Source organism: Danio rerio, chromosome 19, assembly GCF_052040795.2.
Source record: "Danio rerio strain M-AB ecotype USA chromosome 19, GRCz13ab, whole genome shotgun sequence".
Classification (NCBI taxonomy): Eukaryota; Metazoa; Chordata; class Actinopteri; order Cypriniformes; family Danionidae; genus Danio; species Danio rerio.
Genome location: NC_141039.2, coordinates 42,785,001 through 42,802,475, shown reverse-complemented (window position 1 = coordinate 42,802,475; position 17,475 = coordinate 42,785,001). Strand labels below are relative to the sequence as shown.

The 17,475-nt window shown below is 36.3% G+C and overlaps 1 protein-coding gene across 24 annotated transcripts in view; it reads right to left on the bottom strand.

Moving 5' to 3' along the window:
- Positions 1–17,475, bottom strand: part of vps50 (VPS50 EARP/GARPII complex subunit) — a 305,358-nt gene that overhangs the window by 169,479 nt on the left and 118,404 nt on the right. For all 24 annotated transcript variants that reach the window (XR_015515668.2, XR_015515667.2, XR_015515669.2 and 21 more), the window contains 1 exon segment: positions 13,405–13,540. Coding sequence is in view for 4 of the 24 variants with exons in the window: in NM_001365104.2 (NP_001352033.1) it covers positions 13,405–13,540 (136 nt within the window). In the remaining 20 variants the exon portion in view is untranslated.

Genomic DNA, 17,475 nt, shown 5'->3' with positions numbered 1-17,475 from the left:
TTTTTTTTTTTCTCCATTAAACAGAAATTGGGGAAAAATATACGGGGGCTAATAAATAAATAAATAAATTAATAATAAAAAAAATTATATATATATATATATATATATATATATATATATATATATATATATATATATATATATATATATACATATATAATTTAAATATTTAGAGAAAAATCTTTGAATTAGTATGTATGCATTATGACCACACCCACTGAATGGATCACTGACTCAAATGATTCATTCAAAAAGAAAGATATATTCAGAAATGAAACACCACAGTGATTTCGGGCCATGAATTATGGACCAATTTTCTTTGATGAAAGAAAATAAAACTGACTCTAGGGTGGCTTAAAAGCACAGAATTGTAAAATATTAATACATTGTTTGTGGGATTAATGAATATCATGTTTTCAAACAAAGACATTCAGGCAAACAGCACTCATGATATTACATACCGTTGAAGTGAATTATTAGCCCTCCTGAATTATTAGCCTCCTTGTATATTTTTCCCCAATTTTTTGTTTAACCGAGAGAAAACTTTTTTCAACACATTTCTAAACATAATAGTTTTAATAACTCATTTCTAATAACTGATTTCTTTTGCCATGATGACAGTATAATATTTAACTAGAATTTTTCAAGATACTACTATTTAGCTTAAAGTGACATTCAAAGGCTTAATAGGTTTATTAGGCAAGTTACCCAGCAAGTATTTTTGTTTTTAAAAGATGTCTAATAGATGTCTAAAAATAGTCATCTTGGCTAAAACAAGGCTAAATTTGCCCTGTCAGTGAAAATCTAAAAAACGTCCAAGAATAGGCCAAAACTAGACTAGTCATCAAATAAACAGAAAAGAATGACTACAGATATAAAGTCTGTCTAATCTGTCTATTTGATGACTAGTCTAGTTTTGGGCTATTCTTCCCTAAATTTATCCAAACTTAGCCTTGTTTTAGCCAAGTTGTCTAGATGTCTATTAAACACAAAACTGTTTGCCGGGATTAAATAGGCAAGTCATTGTTTAATGATGGTTTATTCTGTGGATCATTGAAAAAAGTTGCTTAATAGGGCTAAAAATATTGACCTAAAAACTGCTTTTATTCTAGCCAAAATAAACAAATAAGACTTTCTCCACAAGAAAAAATATTATAAATTATACTATGAAAAATTCCTTGCTGTTAAACAGAATGTGGGAAATATTTGAAAAAGAAAAAAATCATAGAAGGGCTAATAATTTTGAACTGTATATATACTATTTGATTTTACACGCACACATGCACGCACACACGCACACACACACAAAAGGATGTGATTTGTTTTCATAACTTGAAATACAGTATAAGGTCATCCTGACTGCATTCTAACAGGCTTCATCAAGCAGTTAAAAGTTTATCCATCAGATCACACATCATGAAAACCAGAGTTCCAAAGTAAATGAAGTCTTTTAACATCCCTGAAAACATGCATCAAACGACCAGACAAACCACTTTTCTTTCACAGCTCAAACACCCAAAGCAGCCCAGCGTTCCTGAGCCTGAAAGCAGCGATCTTGTGCTTAAGGAGGATCATCTGGAAGCCAAAATCATACGGTCAGTCTTTCTTAAACAGTCCAGTAAATCTGTTTCTGGTCTGCGACATAAGGGAGACATTAAATACTGGAGAAAAAAAAAAAAGTCAAAATTTTCACTTTGAATGTCCTCGTTCACACTTGACAGTCTGCTCATGAAGACGAATGGCTGAATTGTTCAGGAATAAAAGCGAAACATGATTTACCGCTCTTTCTCAAAAGTTCCCGATTGCTCCATTCCCGTTTCAACAGAGTCAAATCTATGAAGCAGGACCTTCAGCCATCGTTGGAACTTCGTACTCAAGCTCAGACGCTACAGGTCAAAAGTTTGGGATAGCTAGTTTTTAAAAGAGGGCTACTCTTTCCACCAAGTCCTTTTATTGGATTAAATGTACAGTAGAATTGCTAATTGTACTTTTACGTTTAAGTTTCAGCTCAAAATATCACACAAATAATGTTTTGTAACTCTTTGAAACTGTTCCTTTCAGGTTTTGATACTAATTATGCCATTATGGTGTCTGTCACTTTAAATTCAAATGAGATTGTGCTCCCAGCCCTCTTTTCAAAAGAGGGTGGAGCTATAAATGCATAGGGCTGTTTCTCAATACAAAGTACGCAAAGTTGAGACATGCATCCTTGGAAGTTCAAACTTGCCAAGTTCAGACTTGGAAGAATGAACTCTCGAGGACACAAGTCGGGTACTTTTTCAAATTAAACGGCAGTGTAGTTTATAACGTCACTTACCTCACCATGGACTCATCGGTTTCACTGTACATTAACAATAAAATTATTTAATTATATAAAGCACCCCTTATAATTAATATTATACTAATATTATACATTTATATTTTTGATTTAAGAAAATGTAAAGATAAATCCATATAAATGTGAAGTAAAATGTGTTATTATACACAGACCTCTGTCTTTGATTAACAGATTTAATAAACTACAATGGATTTTATGCAAGTATAAAGTACAAGACGTCAACAATAAGAAATAAAGATAACGTTAAGCTATTTGGTAAACAAAAACAAACCTTGTACAACACGGTAACATAATTAAAGACAATTATAAAAGGTAACAAAATAACACTGACAAAATAATACACCTGAGAAAAAAATAATAGATATATCAGATCAAAAACTGTCTGTTAGAAATACACAAAAAGTAATAAATACCATGTTCTAACTATAATGGACAGATGCAATTCAGCGGTACATTCGTGATGGACTGGCCAATGTAAAGCTGCTTTCAGTGGGGGAGATGATGACGAAGCTCCTGCTGAAAGGCTGGGAGTCGGAGTCAGCATAAGCTGAGGCACATCGCCAAAGACTCACTATCTTTATAAATAAACTGCAGATTCGAGTTTAAAACAACTAAATTCTCCCCTGAAAATTCTTAAAACTTTGATTTGTAACACAGCAAAGAAGTATTTTTAAAACCATGCAGGTTTTCTCCTTCGCCATAACCTTTCGCTGGTTACGCTGCAATGCATTATGGGATACCTGTGCTTTGTAAGTTCACACAAGTCACCTCTCAAACCATCCTTGGCAAAAAGAGCAGAGCAAGTACACAGGCGGGAATTTTTATCTGTACTTGGCAAGATGTGAACTTTGAATTGGAACAATACTTCGGCGACGGTTAATGACGTTTCATGAGGACACAAGAACGCAAGTACAGACAAGAACGCATATTGAGAAACAGCCTATGTGTCACAGAAGTGGTTGATTCAAAACTCTAACAGCCGACACCTGCTTCTCACTCAGGGCTGTTTATGCTAATGAGGATGAGATCATCATTAATGGGCGGGCTTTTCCCCTCTGATGACATGTACAAAGGGAAAATGTCAATCAAAGTGTTTCTGTAGGCTGTTTTTATCAAGTGTGATTATAAGAAATTTAATTAATTAATTTTTACCATTAGAGGCTGGCTATATTCACACACTGTTGCCACTCAAATGTGTTTACACCCCTTATAAAAGTGATTTTTGCACAATAGATCCCTTTTAAGGTAGTTTCAAATCACTTATTTACCCAAATCTAGTTGATATTCTGTCCTGCAATGAGCACTGTACTGAATGTAAAGTTATGCTTAACTTGTTCCTTGTGTCCGTAACATTGAATAATGCGCCAATCCCTGTGTGAAATTGACAATTACACCTGTTGTTGCGAGCCGCTGCCGACGGTTTTCATCTCGGTCCGTGTCGAGATGACTTCACTTTTCTCCTCTTATAGCTGCCAAAGCTATCAACAGGTAAATTGCCTCTACTGGCCTGTGACTTGCTTTGCAGTCTAATTTCAGAGGGTGTATAATCTCTGACAGCTATTTGTGGGGGGAAAAAACTTAATCAATTAGAAAGTAATCTATTAAAAGTAATCCTAATTTTAAAAAAGTAATGAGAGATAGAGCTTGATTTAGCAGGGTGTTTCTAATGGTTTAGATTGAAGGTGTCTGTGTCATTAGGCAAGCACTGGCCTTAAATCTGACATGCAGTACTGGTCAGAAGCTCACAACACAGGCTTACATTGACTACACCAGAGTGAATACAGAGGGTTAACCACAAGAAAATAACCACCGGTAAGCCTCAAAAACAGGAAGAGTTCTAAAAAAGCCTTCACAGTGCTTTAACAACATTCTATGAACAAATGAGACCAAGATCAACTTGTACCAGAGGGATGGAATGAGAAGAGTATGGAGAAGGAAAGGAACTGCTCATGATCCTAAGCAGTGAAGCATGATGGTAGTAGTGTCATGAAATGGGCATGCATGGCTGCAAATAGAACTGGTTCTCTTGTATCTAGTGATGATGTGACTGCTGACAAAAGAAGTAGGTTGAATTCTAAAGTGGTTCAGGCAATATTTATTGCTCTAATTAAGCCAAATACTTCAGAACTCATTGGATGGTGCTTCACAATGCAGGTTGAAATGACCCAAAGCATACTGCAAAAGCAACCAAAACGTTTTTAAAGGGAAAGAAGTGGAATGTTATGCAATGGCCAAGTCAATCACCTGATCTGAATCCGATTGAGCATGCATTTCACTTGCTGAAGACAAAACTGAAGGGAAATGCTTCAAAGACAAGCAGGAACTGAAGAAAGTTGCTGTAGAGACCTGGCGGAGCATCATCAGGGATGAAACCCAGCATCTGGTGATGTCTATGCATTCTAGACTTCAGGCTGTAATTGACTGCAAAGGATTTGCAACCAAGTATTAAAAAGCGAAAGCTTGACTTATGATTTTTTCTTTCTAATTATTTTTGGACCCTTAACAAGCGGGAGGCATATATGCAAACAGTTGTATTTCCAACACCGTTCGCCTGATTTGGATGTAAATACTCTCAAATTAAAGCTGGCAGTATGCAGTAATAGCACATGTTGTTAGTTGCATTTCAAATCCATTGTGTTGTTGTATAGAGCCAAATAGAATTGTGTTGATGTCCACATTTTTAATTTTTAATGTAAAAAAATATAGCCGTTAATCTACTCTCCAAGTTGGGTTGGGAGCTGGGTCTGTTCTACGTAAGCTATGATGACTTTTCACCTTAATAATTTAGCGCGGATGTATACCTGGCCAAATTGCACTGTAGGTGGTGAGAACGAGTCTTCGAACCTGTGTGTATTCCTACTGTGAAATTACCACATCAAACGTGACAAGCTAACATGGATGCAGTTCAATATAGCACAGCCGCGTGTGTAGATCTTGTCAGAAAATATGGCGAAAAGTCCTAGATGACGGTAATAGTTTGATTGAGGTGTTTCAATAATGCCACTAATATAAGCATACTCCACATCTTAATTCCACTTCTGTTTAGTTCAGTTATGACTTTAGTCGGATTAAGGTAATCAAAAATCCCTGTTTCGAGCTAATGTAGGCCTACAGTTCAAAATTCATGTTTAACTGAATAAAGTTAGTGAACAAAAGAACATCTTATTGAACATCATTTATTTTCATCACCAATTGTAGTAGAACAGTTTCTCAAGCAGTGTGTGATGCATTTTGGAAACTGGAAATGAGCCCCTGGTCTAATGCGCCACCTGGCTTGAGAAACCCATACTTAAAGATTTACTTTTAGTCATTATTTGGGTAGCACACATATTCTGAATGCCTTCGGCAGAATTTAAATGTGCTATTTTAATCTAGATTAATTCCAAGATTACAGTGAGATTAATCTAGATTAAAAAATTAATCTATGCCCACCTATACTATATATATATATATATATCTGCAATATCAGAACTCCTACAGCCTCTTTACCCTTTGTGTATTACTCTGCCCACATACAGCCAGCAAAAAGCAGACACTACAGATCTACAGTTTAAAAGATGCTTGCTCAACTGTTCAACTGTCAGCTTATGATTTGAATCCGGAAGAAAGTAGTTCCTCATACAAAAGGGTTTTTGAGACTCTCCATGTTTGATTTTGCTTTTATATACACAATTATGCCGTCAAACTGTTGTATAAACGCAATGTCACACTCGTAGCACTGCGATATGGCTGTATATCGGCACTAGTGGGGGCCTATATAGTTGGCGCCTCCCACCAGTGCCGATATACAGCCATATCGCACTGCTACTCGTGCGATATTGCTCATATTTATATATATATATATATATATATATATATATATATATATATATATATATATATATATATATATATATATAAAATATTATTCAAAACTTATTTAAATCCAGGCATGAGGCAATAACACTGTCATTGATGCTGTCAATACAGGTCAACGTGTAATGGAAAATTCAGAACAATCTTTCAGGATTTCAGTTTACATACCAAGTGGGCATTTAATAAAAGTAGTGTGTCAGCAGCACAGACTGGCCTTCACCTTTCCACACGTTGTTCTTCACGTCAGTAATAAGGTGGCAGAAAGTGCTCTGCAGCGTGTCACTTTCCCTGTCGCCCCTGAATGATCATTTATCCTCATCTGGAGAGCTGCTTTTACTCATTAGGCATGACGGCTCTTGAGAATAAGCGCTTAGCGATTTTTGTATATTTTCAAGTTCAAGAACAATGACTTCTAAAGAGAACTGTAGGTGGCATTAATTACCGATGCAAAACATTGACAAGTTCAGTGTATCATCTGTCAGCTCATCCTAAAAAACACATTCATCTTTTCCATTCTCTGAAAGGGTAACAGCACCTCCTCAGATGAAGTTTATCGAAGGAGAGGATGTACATCTATTCATCAATTAATCTACATGTACGTTTATCTACATCTATTCATTATCATCATCATCTTTCCTATGGACAGGTAAGAAGCATGACACAAACAACAATCAAGATCAATTTAATGGTAAAAAACTGCCAGGCTCAAATGACTACATCAAATATTTTATCAGTAAAGGCTCTGATGTACTCGTTATAAGATTTGATAGTATGAAACAAAAAATACAGCAATAAGTAGCAAGTGTTTTAGACCCTTTTGAGCAAAAATAACCACTTTTCGTAGATCCAGACCAGTAGGTGGCACTGTGCCAATATGGCGAATGTAACGAAAAGTCATGGTTGTCATGATAAATTCCAAATTTATTCTTAATACAATGAAATGTAGGAAGATATTGACTCAAATCCACTTGAATCGATGTCTAGTAAATGTCTTAATGAGACAAATTTTAAATGACGAAGATTTCTGAAATGTCCGTCATCGTTGAAAAAGGCAAAAGGGAGACCAGAGAACAGGTATATCTGATGATGACCCATGAGGTGAAGTTGTACACGTTGATCTAGAACAATTACAATTACAATTCCAAGAACAACACAGTGACTGTAGAGACTGACAGGCAGGTTGACCGGGGTTTACAGTTAAAGTAATGCAGATCCAAAGTCAAGTAAAAAAGCATATTAGTAATCCACAAGCCGGAGGGCAGAAAATGAGTCCTGGAGCACCATGTAAACACTTATCAAAACAAATAATAAGCCAATGACAAGCGTCAACATAGACATCCTGCAGCCGCGTATACACAGCCAGGTTTAAAAACAGTGTTAGCCAACACACTAAACGAAAATGGTGCAAGTAGATGGGAAAGTTGCCCTTACTAAGATCACCTACACCAAAACCAGCATACGACCGACACTCCAAAAGAAAGTGTTTACTTACTTATCTAAGACAGAGAAGATAGCCAGCTTCGTAGTGGCAAGAGCTCGCGTTTTGACAGCTTGACTGAAAGGAGTTGTCCAGTCAAAATGTAACAAAAACGATGTGTTAAAAGGTAATAAAACCAGGAAAAAAATAAAACAAAATAAAAATTTAGAAAGTAAAACAAGGTAATAATAAAATCCAGTCTGGGGAGCAGCGGCAGTCAAACACGCCAGCGTTCACTCAACCGAAAGGAGAATGACACAAGGAGCAAGGGCAAGACTTTCGTCAAATCTATTTGTGTGTATATCGAAAATGGCTGGGTTTAAAAAAAGCTTTTAATGACTTGTGGGAGCGTGTAAAGATTATCTGTGCCTATTATAGTAAAAATTGTATACATTTAATTTAATATCAACGTACAGTTTGACTGACAGCAGAGGATTTTGAGTGAAAGTTCTTCAAAATCAAGAAATCTAACATGACGATGACTGTTTTAAGTATTAACTGAAATGTGGCTAATTTGTACAGTATTCTACATATTACACTGTGGTGGCGATGGAGTTTGATTCCCTCCTTGACACACTTTGCCAAACCTTCCCCTCTCTCTGATCCCCATGCTTTCTAGTCAATACACCCTACTATGCTGTCTAATTAAAGGTGGAAAAAAAACTAAATTAATAATAATAAAGAAATTTGTTGACTTTAGTTTAAAAAAATTTGTTGACTTTAGTTTAAATTCAAGATCAAACTAAAAGGGTTCTTCAGGGGTAGTGAATCTGTCAGTGCTCTTTGGTTAAGGGATTCATAAAGATCAACAACGAAATCAGAAGTCCAAGGCACTTGAAAAGTAAGTGAAAAAAAACGTTATTAACATGGCTATTCTATAGGGGAATTACCAACCTACGTCACACATGACGTCACACGGGTTACATCGCGCACACTGTTGCAATAGCAAACATGTCATGTTGTGCGGTTGGATGCCAAATTCGAAAATAGAAAACTTAAATTTTACCGTACACCACACTGCTTTTAATGCCAACCTCAAACGTCTTTGGCTAACAGCCATCATAAGAGCTGAATGGAGTGAGGACCTAATTAAAAATGCTTGACTCTGCAGTTCCCATTTCATATCAGGAAAGCTCACGCTATGCTGAATCATACACATTACTTGTTTTTGATTACAACAGTGATTCAGCAAAAACAGTTAAATATGGTTAATTAAACTGCGGACACTGAATGCTTACAATAATATGTAAAAATGTATGCTCACATACCCTGCCATACAGCTGCAGTTCACTGTCAGAATGCAGTTGTTTTGCTTGCTGATGATTACCCAGGCCTTGTACAGTTCCGTCTTCTTTCCTTGTGTTTGGCTGGCAGAACCTCGGTTTTTAGCTCTCATAGTTTAAAATCTGGTAACCATGGAACATTATTTCTTGCTCATGACCACATAGAACAAAATTGGAGGTATTCAAATTCTCCAAAGACTTGTAAGCCTTCTCTTCTCTCTTGTAAAATCACTTGGAGTTTCAATGAGATAGTATATTTTGGGCTGAATGGTTGGCCATTTCGACTTATCCAATATTCATTGGGAGGGTGCTATCCCATGGGCAGGTCTTTAACTTGTTTAAAGCATATGGTACACTAAAGTTATTTTACATCATTAAATAAAATTTTATGTTATGTATAAAAGCCATTTTGGCACAGTAGCTGAATAATTACGACTGTTAGAAGTAATTGCTTTTAGAGGGCAGATGTGGAGAGAAATGTGTGTTTTGCCAAGTTTATATTAATTATTTTGGCAAGCCGCATGATCCAAATTTCTTTCAAGAAATGTCAAGAAATATTGAAGCGAAAAATAACTTTAAGCAATAACCACTAACAATGAAAAAAAATATTTCTTGTTATTTACTTATTCTCAAGTCATCCAAGACATAAATGTCTATTTACTTCAGTAGAACATTAAATAAGATTTTTAGCTTAGCGATTCATAAATCACCTCAAAACTACCATAATTACCTTTTCTGTTTATTGCACAGACTGATTGTTTAATCATCAGGAGCCACTTGAATTAATATTATTTTACCCGTATATGTTTTTTGACTCTCAAAGTGCAGTAGTGGCTGACATTCATTTTATGAATCACAAATGACCACAACTTTAGCTGAAAATATTATCTAATGTTCAGCTGAGCTCCTAAAATGGTTTAAAAGTGAGAAAATAAATTATTAATTCATGGTGTACTATCCCTTTAAGTACAAACTACTGCTAAACCGTAATACAGTACAAAGCTGAGGTGGAAAATAAATGATATTACTTTCCCTCATTTAACACTCATAAAAAAATAAGCACAAAAATCATCATTACCAACAGCAACAACATCCATTCAGTCGGTAACGTTTCATTTGCTTACCTCCATAACGTTATTAAGGTAAATCATGAAACACCTCAATACTACCATAATTACCTTTCATTTGAATATTACCTAAAAAATGAAAATATTCAGTTGCTTGCACAGACTGATTGTTTAAAGCCTCAGTGTATCATCAGGAGCCACTTGTATTCATGTAGTTTTTCTTGTAAGGGTAATTCTTAAACTACAGGCATTTTTATGTCCTTTGATCATATATCCAAAAATATTTATAATTTTGTTCAAACTAACAATAACACCTACTTTAAAAAAATTACTACCTCTCTATTATATTTTTTCACATTATTCAACCTCCTTTTAAATGTCAAACTCACTGTTTTCACCTTGTCGCACACCCAGAGTTTTAAACTTCAACAATGAAAACAACATTTTTAAATATTATTTATCTGGTATCTATTACTGTATCTTAATTAAGCACTAGTGAAATCATTTAAATATTTTATAGTTATTAATGTGAGACTATTATCAATATTATTTTTTATACAAAATGTAGCTGTCGCACAGTATCAGTGTCATTTTCACCACAACACTGTAATATCGCTTTAAAAAGTTTGTGTGAAAGATTATTTAGGTGGTTTCTATGAAAATGAATAGTCCCATCTGAGAACATGTTCAAGATGGAGGGAATTAAAATTTTAACAACAACACTTGAAGAAAAATCAAGGTAAATATCGCTTGATAAGGTCATGTTTTTTATTCTAAGTCATTTCCAAACATGTTGCACCTTCAAAGATGTTTTTAAAAACCAAACAAAATAAGGTAAATAGGTGTAATTTGTATACATGAAATGCTAGTATCAATTCAAACCTAATCGATGAAGCCATCTTAAATTTTCAATAATAAACTGTTGAAATGTCATTTAAACCACTGTAATTTCCATCACCACACACATTTTTAAAAAAATATTTAAAATGTTTTCATCACACATTAAAAGTGTATTTACAATGTAAGTTCACCGTCTTTAATATACAAATTCAGTTTATTTATTTTCTAATAAGCTCTTGACCAAATTAATATTACATTTTAAAGTGTGACAATTGTACAATTCAGCATACAACTAATTTATTTCATTGACAAATGTTTAATTATTATTTATATTGTGTAAAGATTGGATAAACTAGGTGCAAAAATGATCTTAGACAATGTTTGACTGCCAAAATGTATTTCATTTTGAAAAAAAGCTGTATATTTAGATGGGGTGGAATTGACATTTGTTCAGTTCACAATGGAAAAAAATCTTCTTATCTAAGTTTGTCCTCCTACAGATGTTAAAACTAGACAAATTGTTTAAACTTATGAGGCTATGTTGCGTTAAGTTTGTTTTAATACTCAACTTCACAAGGCTAAAAGTGCAGGAGTTGAAGAATGGCCTGTATATGTTTTCCTGACTCTCAAAGTGCAAGAGTTGCTGACATGCATTTTATGAATCACCAATGACCACAAATATTAGCTAAAAATGTTCTTGAATGTTCAGCTGAGCTTCTAAAATGGTTTGAGAGTGAGTAAATTAATTGTTAATTTATGGCGCACTATACATTTAAGTACAAACAACTGCTAAATTGTAATATAGTACAAACCTGAGGTGGAAAATAAATGATCCTCATTTAATATTAATAGAAAATAACCACAAAAATCATCATTACCAACACCAACAACATCCATTCAGTCTGTAGTGTTTCTTATGCCCTCCCTCCATAGTGGTTATTAAGGTACTTTAGAAAGGTTCAATGAATTTCCAATGAAAGACCGAACCAAGAACAAGCAGCAATCTATTCCAGCACTGCTCAGTGACCTCAGAAATCGAAGCGGAGGCGAGACAGAAAGGCAAACGTTACAAAGTACACTGCATCGGCTAACAGCACAGCGGCCCTTTCAATTACCTGCTCAGTCTCCTTGACCACTGCTGTGTCGATTACTGCATTTCCTCTGAATACACAAGGCAGACTCACACTAATGAAATGCTTACAAATCTCTCCATCATGCCCGGTGAATCTCTAGCTCGTTCGGCTCAAACTAATTTACAGTTACGCATATAAACGAGACATAATATAGAACGACCTCCAGGAACACAAGAGGAGTCGCGTCAGCAGAAAGATCAACTATTAGCTATTAAGACTAAAAAAGAGTAGCAAGTGCACTTGACATGCAACTGTGTGATTCTGCCTGGGGACATTTACAGGTCAGACACTGTGTACTGTTTTTTTTTTTCTTTACTTCTGTTTAAAAGAGCAAAAAAAGAAGAAGAAATAAAAAAAAAATATTTGTATCCTTAATATCTTTGTTTCTTATTATAAAATACTAAATAATATATAACCACAGATAATGTTAATAAAAACATGGCTGTTATGGCTAGCTAAAAATAATATATATTAAATATATTTTAAAATAAATAAAATTATAATATAGAATTATATATCAAAAAATATTTTTATATACATATATATATATATATATATATATATATATATATATATATATATATATATATATATTGTATATCACAAAGGCCTATTGGATATTGGAACTCGCATGGACCCAAGATTCTCACAGAAATCAGTCAAGTTTGGTGAAGGAAAAGTCATGGTTTGGGGTTACATTCAGCATGGGGGCGTGCAAGAGATCTGGAGAGTGGTGCTGGCCATTACATTACAAACCACAGGAGAGGGCAAATTCTTCAGCAGGATAGCACTCCTACTCATGCTTCAGCCTCCACATTAAAGGTCCTGAAAGCAAAGAAAGTCAAGGTGCTCCAGGATTGGAAAGCAAAGTCACCAGACATGAACATTATTGAGCATGTCTGGGGTAAGATGGAGGAGGAGACATTGAAGATGAATCTAAAGAATCTTGATGAACTCTGGAAGTCCTGCATGAACGCTTTCTTTGCCATTCCAGATGACTGTATTTTGAGTCATTGCAGAGTTGTATGGATACAGTCGTCCAAGCTCATGGGAGTCATACACAATATTCATTCTGTTTCCACTGCAGCATGACTTTATATTCTATACTGTACATTATTTCTGTTAAATGACAAAACTTTTGTCTAAGCAAAGTCAGACTTTATTGTTCTAATTATATAATCAAATATCAAGGTATGATCATGTTTTATTTTGGTAAGATAAGGGTAATCTAGAGGCATTTGCCTTTCATATAAGCCACTTCTGAAACCAAATGGTCAACTAGAAGTTATTATTTGTTGTTCCTAAAACTTGGATAGGTGACAAGACTTTTGTCAGGTAATGTATACCAGTCTGGAAATATAATAAAATGTTAGGTCAACTGTCCCTTTAAGGCGCAGTTTTATTTGCTCACCTGCTGCAGGACTAGCCTCTTCTTCTTTGTAGTGCTCATCGTGCCACTGCATGGTCAGATAGTAACTGAGCATCACCTCCCACAAGGCCTTGCAGAGGTCGGTCAGGCAGGGGATGTAGCTGTCTGTGGTGATGTGCTGGAGACAGAGAGACAAAAGCAAACAGCTTCAGGTTCCCCTTCTCAATTGCTACAATCTCCTACAGTTTCACAGTGTAACAAACAAACAAACAAACTTCATTTCGAAAGCTGCGTGTCAACAAAGAGAGAGGGGAAAATATGAGATAGTAACCAAAGACAGGGATCTGGCAATTTCACATAAGTAGCAGTATGATATTGCTGTATATCGGCACTGGTGGGAGGCGTGCGTTGGCTCGAGCAGTAAGCCGAATGACGATATGCAGCCACATTGCACTGCTACAAGTCTGATATTGCGTTTATACAACAGTTCAACTGCGTAATTGTGTATATATATATGTATATATATATATATATATATATATATATATATATATATATATATATATATATATATATATATATATATATATATATATATATATATATATATAAAATCAAACACGGAGAGTCTCAAAACCTTTTTGTATGTGGAACTACTTTCTTCTGCCATTCATTCACATCTGGAGCTGATGGTCAGAACAGCAGAGGCCGTTACTAATTTACAAAAATCACTTTAGAGTTAGCATTTAAATGATTATCTTTCTAAATATTTAAAGTGATGACAAAACAGTTGATTTTGCTCACATTTTAAGATTATAAGTCTGAACAGCATGAAATGCCATCAGTCTACAGAGATTTCCCAATATTTCTCTGTTGCAATCAGGATATTAAAATAAGTAACCCTGCAAAAGCCAAAGCAAAGCAAACTAACAAATTACTATGGTATAAATAAAGCACTACAAAATACAACAGAGAGATCGACTTGTCACTTATCTGTGCTATAATGATTTGATCAGCTGTAGTCTGAAAATTACGCTGGTAAAAGGGTTTATTCTCCCCAGGACGTCGTTTTATAGTTCCTATTTGCAGGACAAATACAACCATACATTATTTTATAATGGTGGCCATTAGGTCATTAGGGAGAAGCATGCACCTACATAATGATGTATGGTATGTTGTGTGGTAATATTTTATTAATGTATACATGAAACTTCGCCTGTGTTATGACACCTTGCTGCAATTTTACTTTCCCTAAACGGGACTAGACTAGACTAGACAAGAATTCTTTGAAGGTTGGTTTAATAGTAAGAGAAGCCGCACAGAGTATGCTGATAGTAAATCACAATAATTTGTCAAACAGCTTCACAAAAGGGCAAGTATAAGTAGGTGTGTGCCAGCGCTGATTGTGAGAGGAAACAGCTGAGACAGAGAACAGACAGGATAGAGGAGCCTAGATCAAACCTGGTCCATGACAGTTTTAATGCATTTTTCTAGACCAGAGTGAGACTCGTGCTTTGTGTCATGACTGAAAACAAAAATGAGTGAAGGCAAAACTAAACAAGTTGAATATTACTTTTACATGACTGTGACTGAAAACTACATTGGATCAACGTGTTGCATCCGTTCTCAGTCGCTTGCTGTTTGTAAATTCATACTGCACTTCCTAACGTAAAACTATGTACACTCAATTTCTGATTAATAATAGCCTATGCATAGCCGAGAACTTCCTATATTAAAAGTTTTAAAATTGCTATTGAAAACAGAAGTCGAATATCATCAACAGTGGACATTTTGGTAGTATTTTACAACATGAGCATGACTGAAGTTGAATCTTTTTATTACCTGTGTCAATTTGAGGGTTAAGTTCTGAGGAATGCGGGGAACTAATGCGCGCAGCAATGTCACTGACAGAGAAAGCGGGTGAGCACGAAAGTAGAGAGAGTGAGTGTACGCGACCGGGCTTCAGTCATATCTCAGCAGTGTGCCACTGAAGGCTGATCTCGCTTCTTCGTGGAGTTTTGACACAAAAATACACACCCTCCCAGAACCGCCATTGATAATAATACACATGGTATATGTGTAATATAATAATATTTGCAATACAATGTTGTAAACATTCATTCATTCATTAATTTTCCTTCGGCTTAGACCCTATTTATTATGGGTCACCACAGCCGAATGAACCCCCAACTATTCCAGCATATGTTTTACGCAGTGGATACCCTTCTAGCTGCAACCCAATACTGGGAAACACCCATACACACACATTCACACTCATACACTACAGCCAATTTAGTTCATCCAATTCATCTATAGCGCATGTCTTTAAACTGGAGAAAACCGGAGCACCCAAAGGAAACCAATGCCAACACGGAGAGAACAAGCAAACTCGCTTGTTCTCTCCGCCAACTCCGCCAACTGTGCCAACTATGCCAACTGACCCAGCTGAGACTTAAACCAGCGACCTCCTTCATGTGATGTGACAGTGGTAACCACTGAGCCACCGTGCTGCCTATACCATAAACCAGGGGTCTCAAACTCGCGGCCCGTGGGCCATTTGCGGCCCTCAGTGCAATATTTTGTGGCCCGCGCCGACCGCTGTACTCTGACAGAATCAGCGGAGCGGGGAGCGCGCGCTTGTCACTCAATGCGCGTTGTCGCGCGCGTTCTGATTAGCTGTGTTGTCGCGCGCGTACTCAAGAGCGGTGTTATCGCGCGCCTACTGAAGGGCGGGACCGAGGGGGTGTTGCGTCGCGGGGGCACTTTTGATCATTTTGGAAGGGCGCTTTCTATGCAAGACTAAAAAGGGCATGTGCTCTGCACAGGTTGAGCCCTATGTGTGCACGTGCCTGCCCTGCATCTTATATATATTGATATTATAGGTAGATACAGACTGGTACAGACTGATGTGACTGGAGTGGGGTGGGGGTGTTTTATTTATACATATATACGCCTTTTTTTTTAGGTGAGGGAATAGAAGTTTTGAGTGAGTTCCCCCACTTTTTTCCCTAGGACTTCAATAAGTCAAAGTACAGGTCTAGACTTAATGATGATCATCTTCAAGCCATACTGAGGGTCTCAACTGCTTCCGCTCTAAAGCCAAATGTGGTTCAGATTTGTGAGAAGAAGCGCTGTCAAGTCTCTGGCAGCAAGAAGTAGGCAAAAGATGCCATGTTCAGAAGAACTGTTCATAATCTTCACTCAATGTTCTATTAATGTTCAGGACACTTCATGTTCAGAAGAAATAATTAAAACTGTTAATAATGACATTTGAGGACTTTTTTTGTGAAATCCCTTATGCGGCCCAGCCTCACCCAGACTTTGCCTCCTGCGGCCCCCAGGTAAATTGAGTTTGAGACCCCTGCCATAAACACTGCTTAATAACAGTATTGAAGTTGTGTTTTCCTAGAGACTTTGATGAATATAAAGTTTGAAAGATGTTTTAGAAACTAAACGCCTACTCCCAACAGCAAAACTTACAAATAAGCCTCACAGCGACCGTTGTTCTGTAATCTGATGACTGCACCACATAAATTACAACTTAAGCTCCAAACACCGTTAGCTTTCCCCTAGCTGGAGAGCGTGTTGCTATGTGCAGTTCCCTGGCCTTCAGAAACAGCCGATCGTAATTTACCAAACTCCAGCGTTTCCAAGCTTGGTTAAGAAGAAAGAGCTCCAGCGTCTGACAGCGCTGATGAATATGTGTATGGATGAGTCTGCAATGCTCCTCTTCTAGACACAGCAAAGTTCATGTCAGCTTTCCCCTGACTGCAAATCACACCAACCAAACGTACGCATGTCAGCTCCTCTGAGAACGGCAGTGTCACCCAAGTCAGAGATCATTGGAAGTGTATTTACTTGCGTACACTGAGCTTGTTTTGTAGTCTCTATGGTATTATTCCTAATTATAGCGTTCCAAGAAATGCCGGAGATTGTGTGAGGTTTTGAAGGATTGATTGTTTGGTAAATATTCATTAAAGGTCTACAATCATTATCTCTGGTGTGGTCATTTCTACCGCAGAGTCAGATTTACGGTTGTCTTCCAAATGTCTTCAGCGTGGTTTACAGGGAAAAATTACGTCCGGGATGACATAATTTCCCACTAAAGCTCGG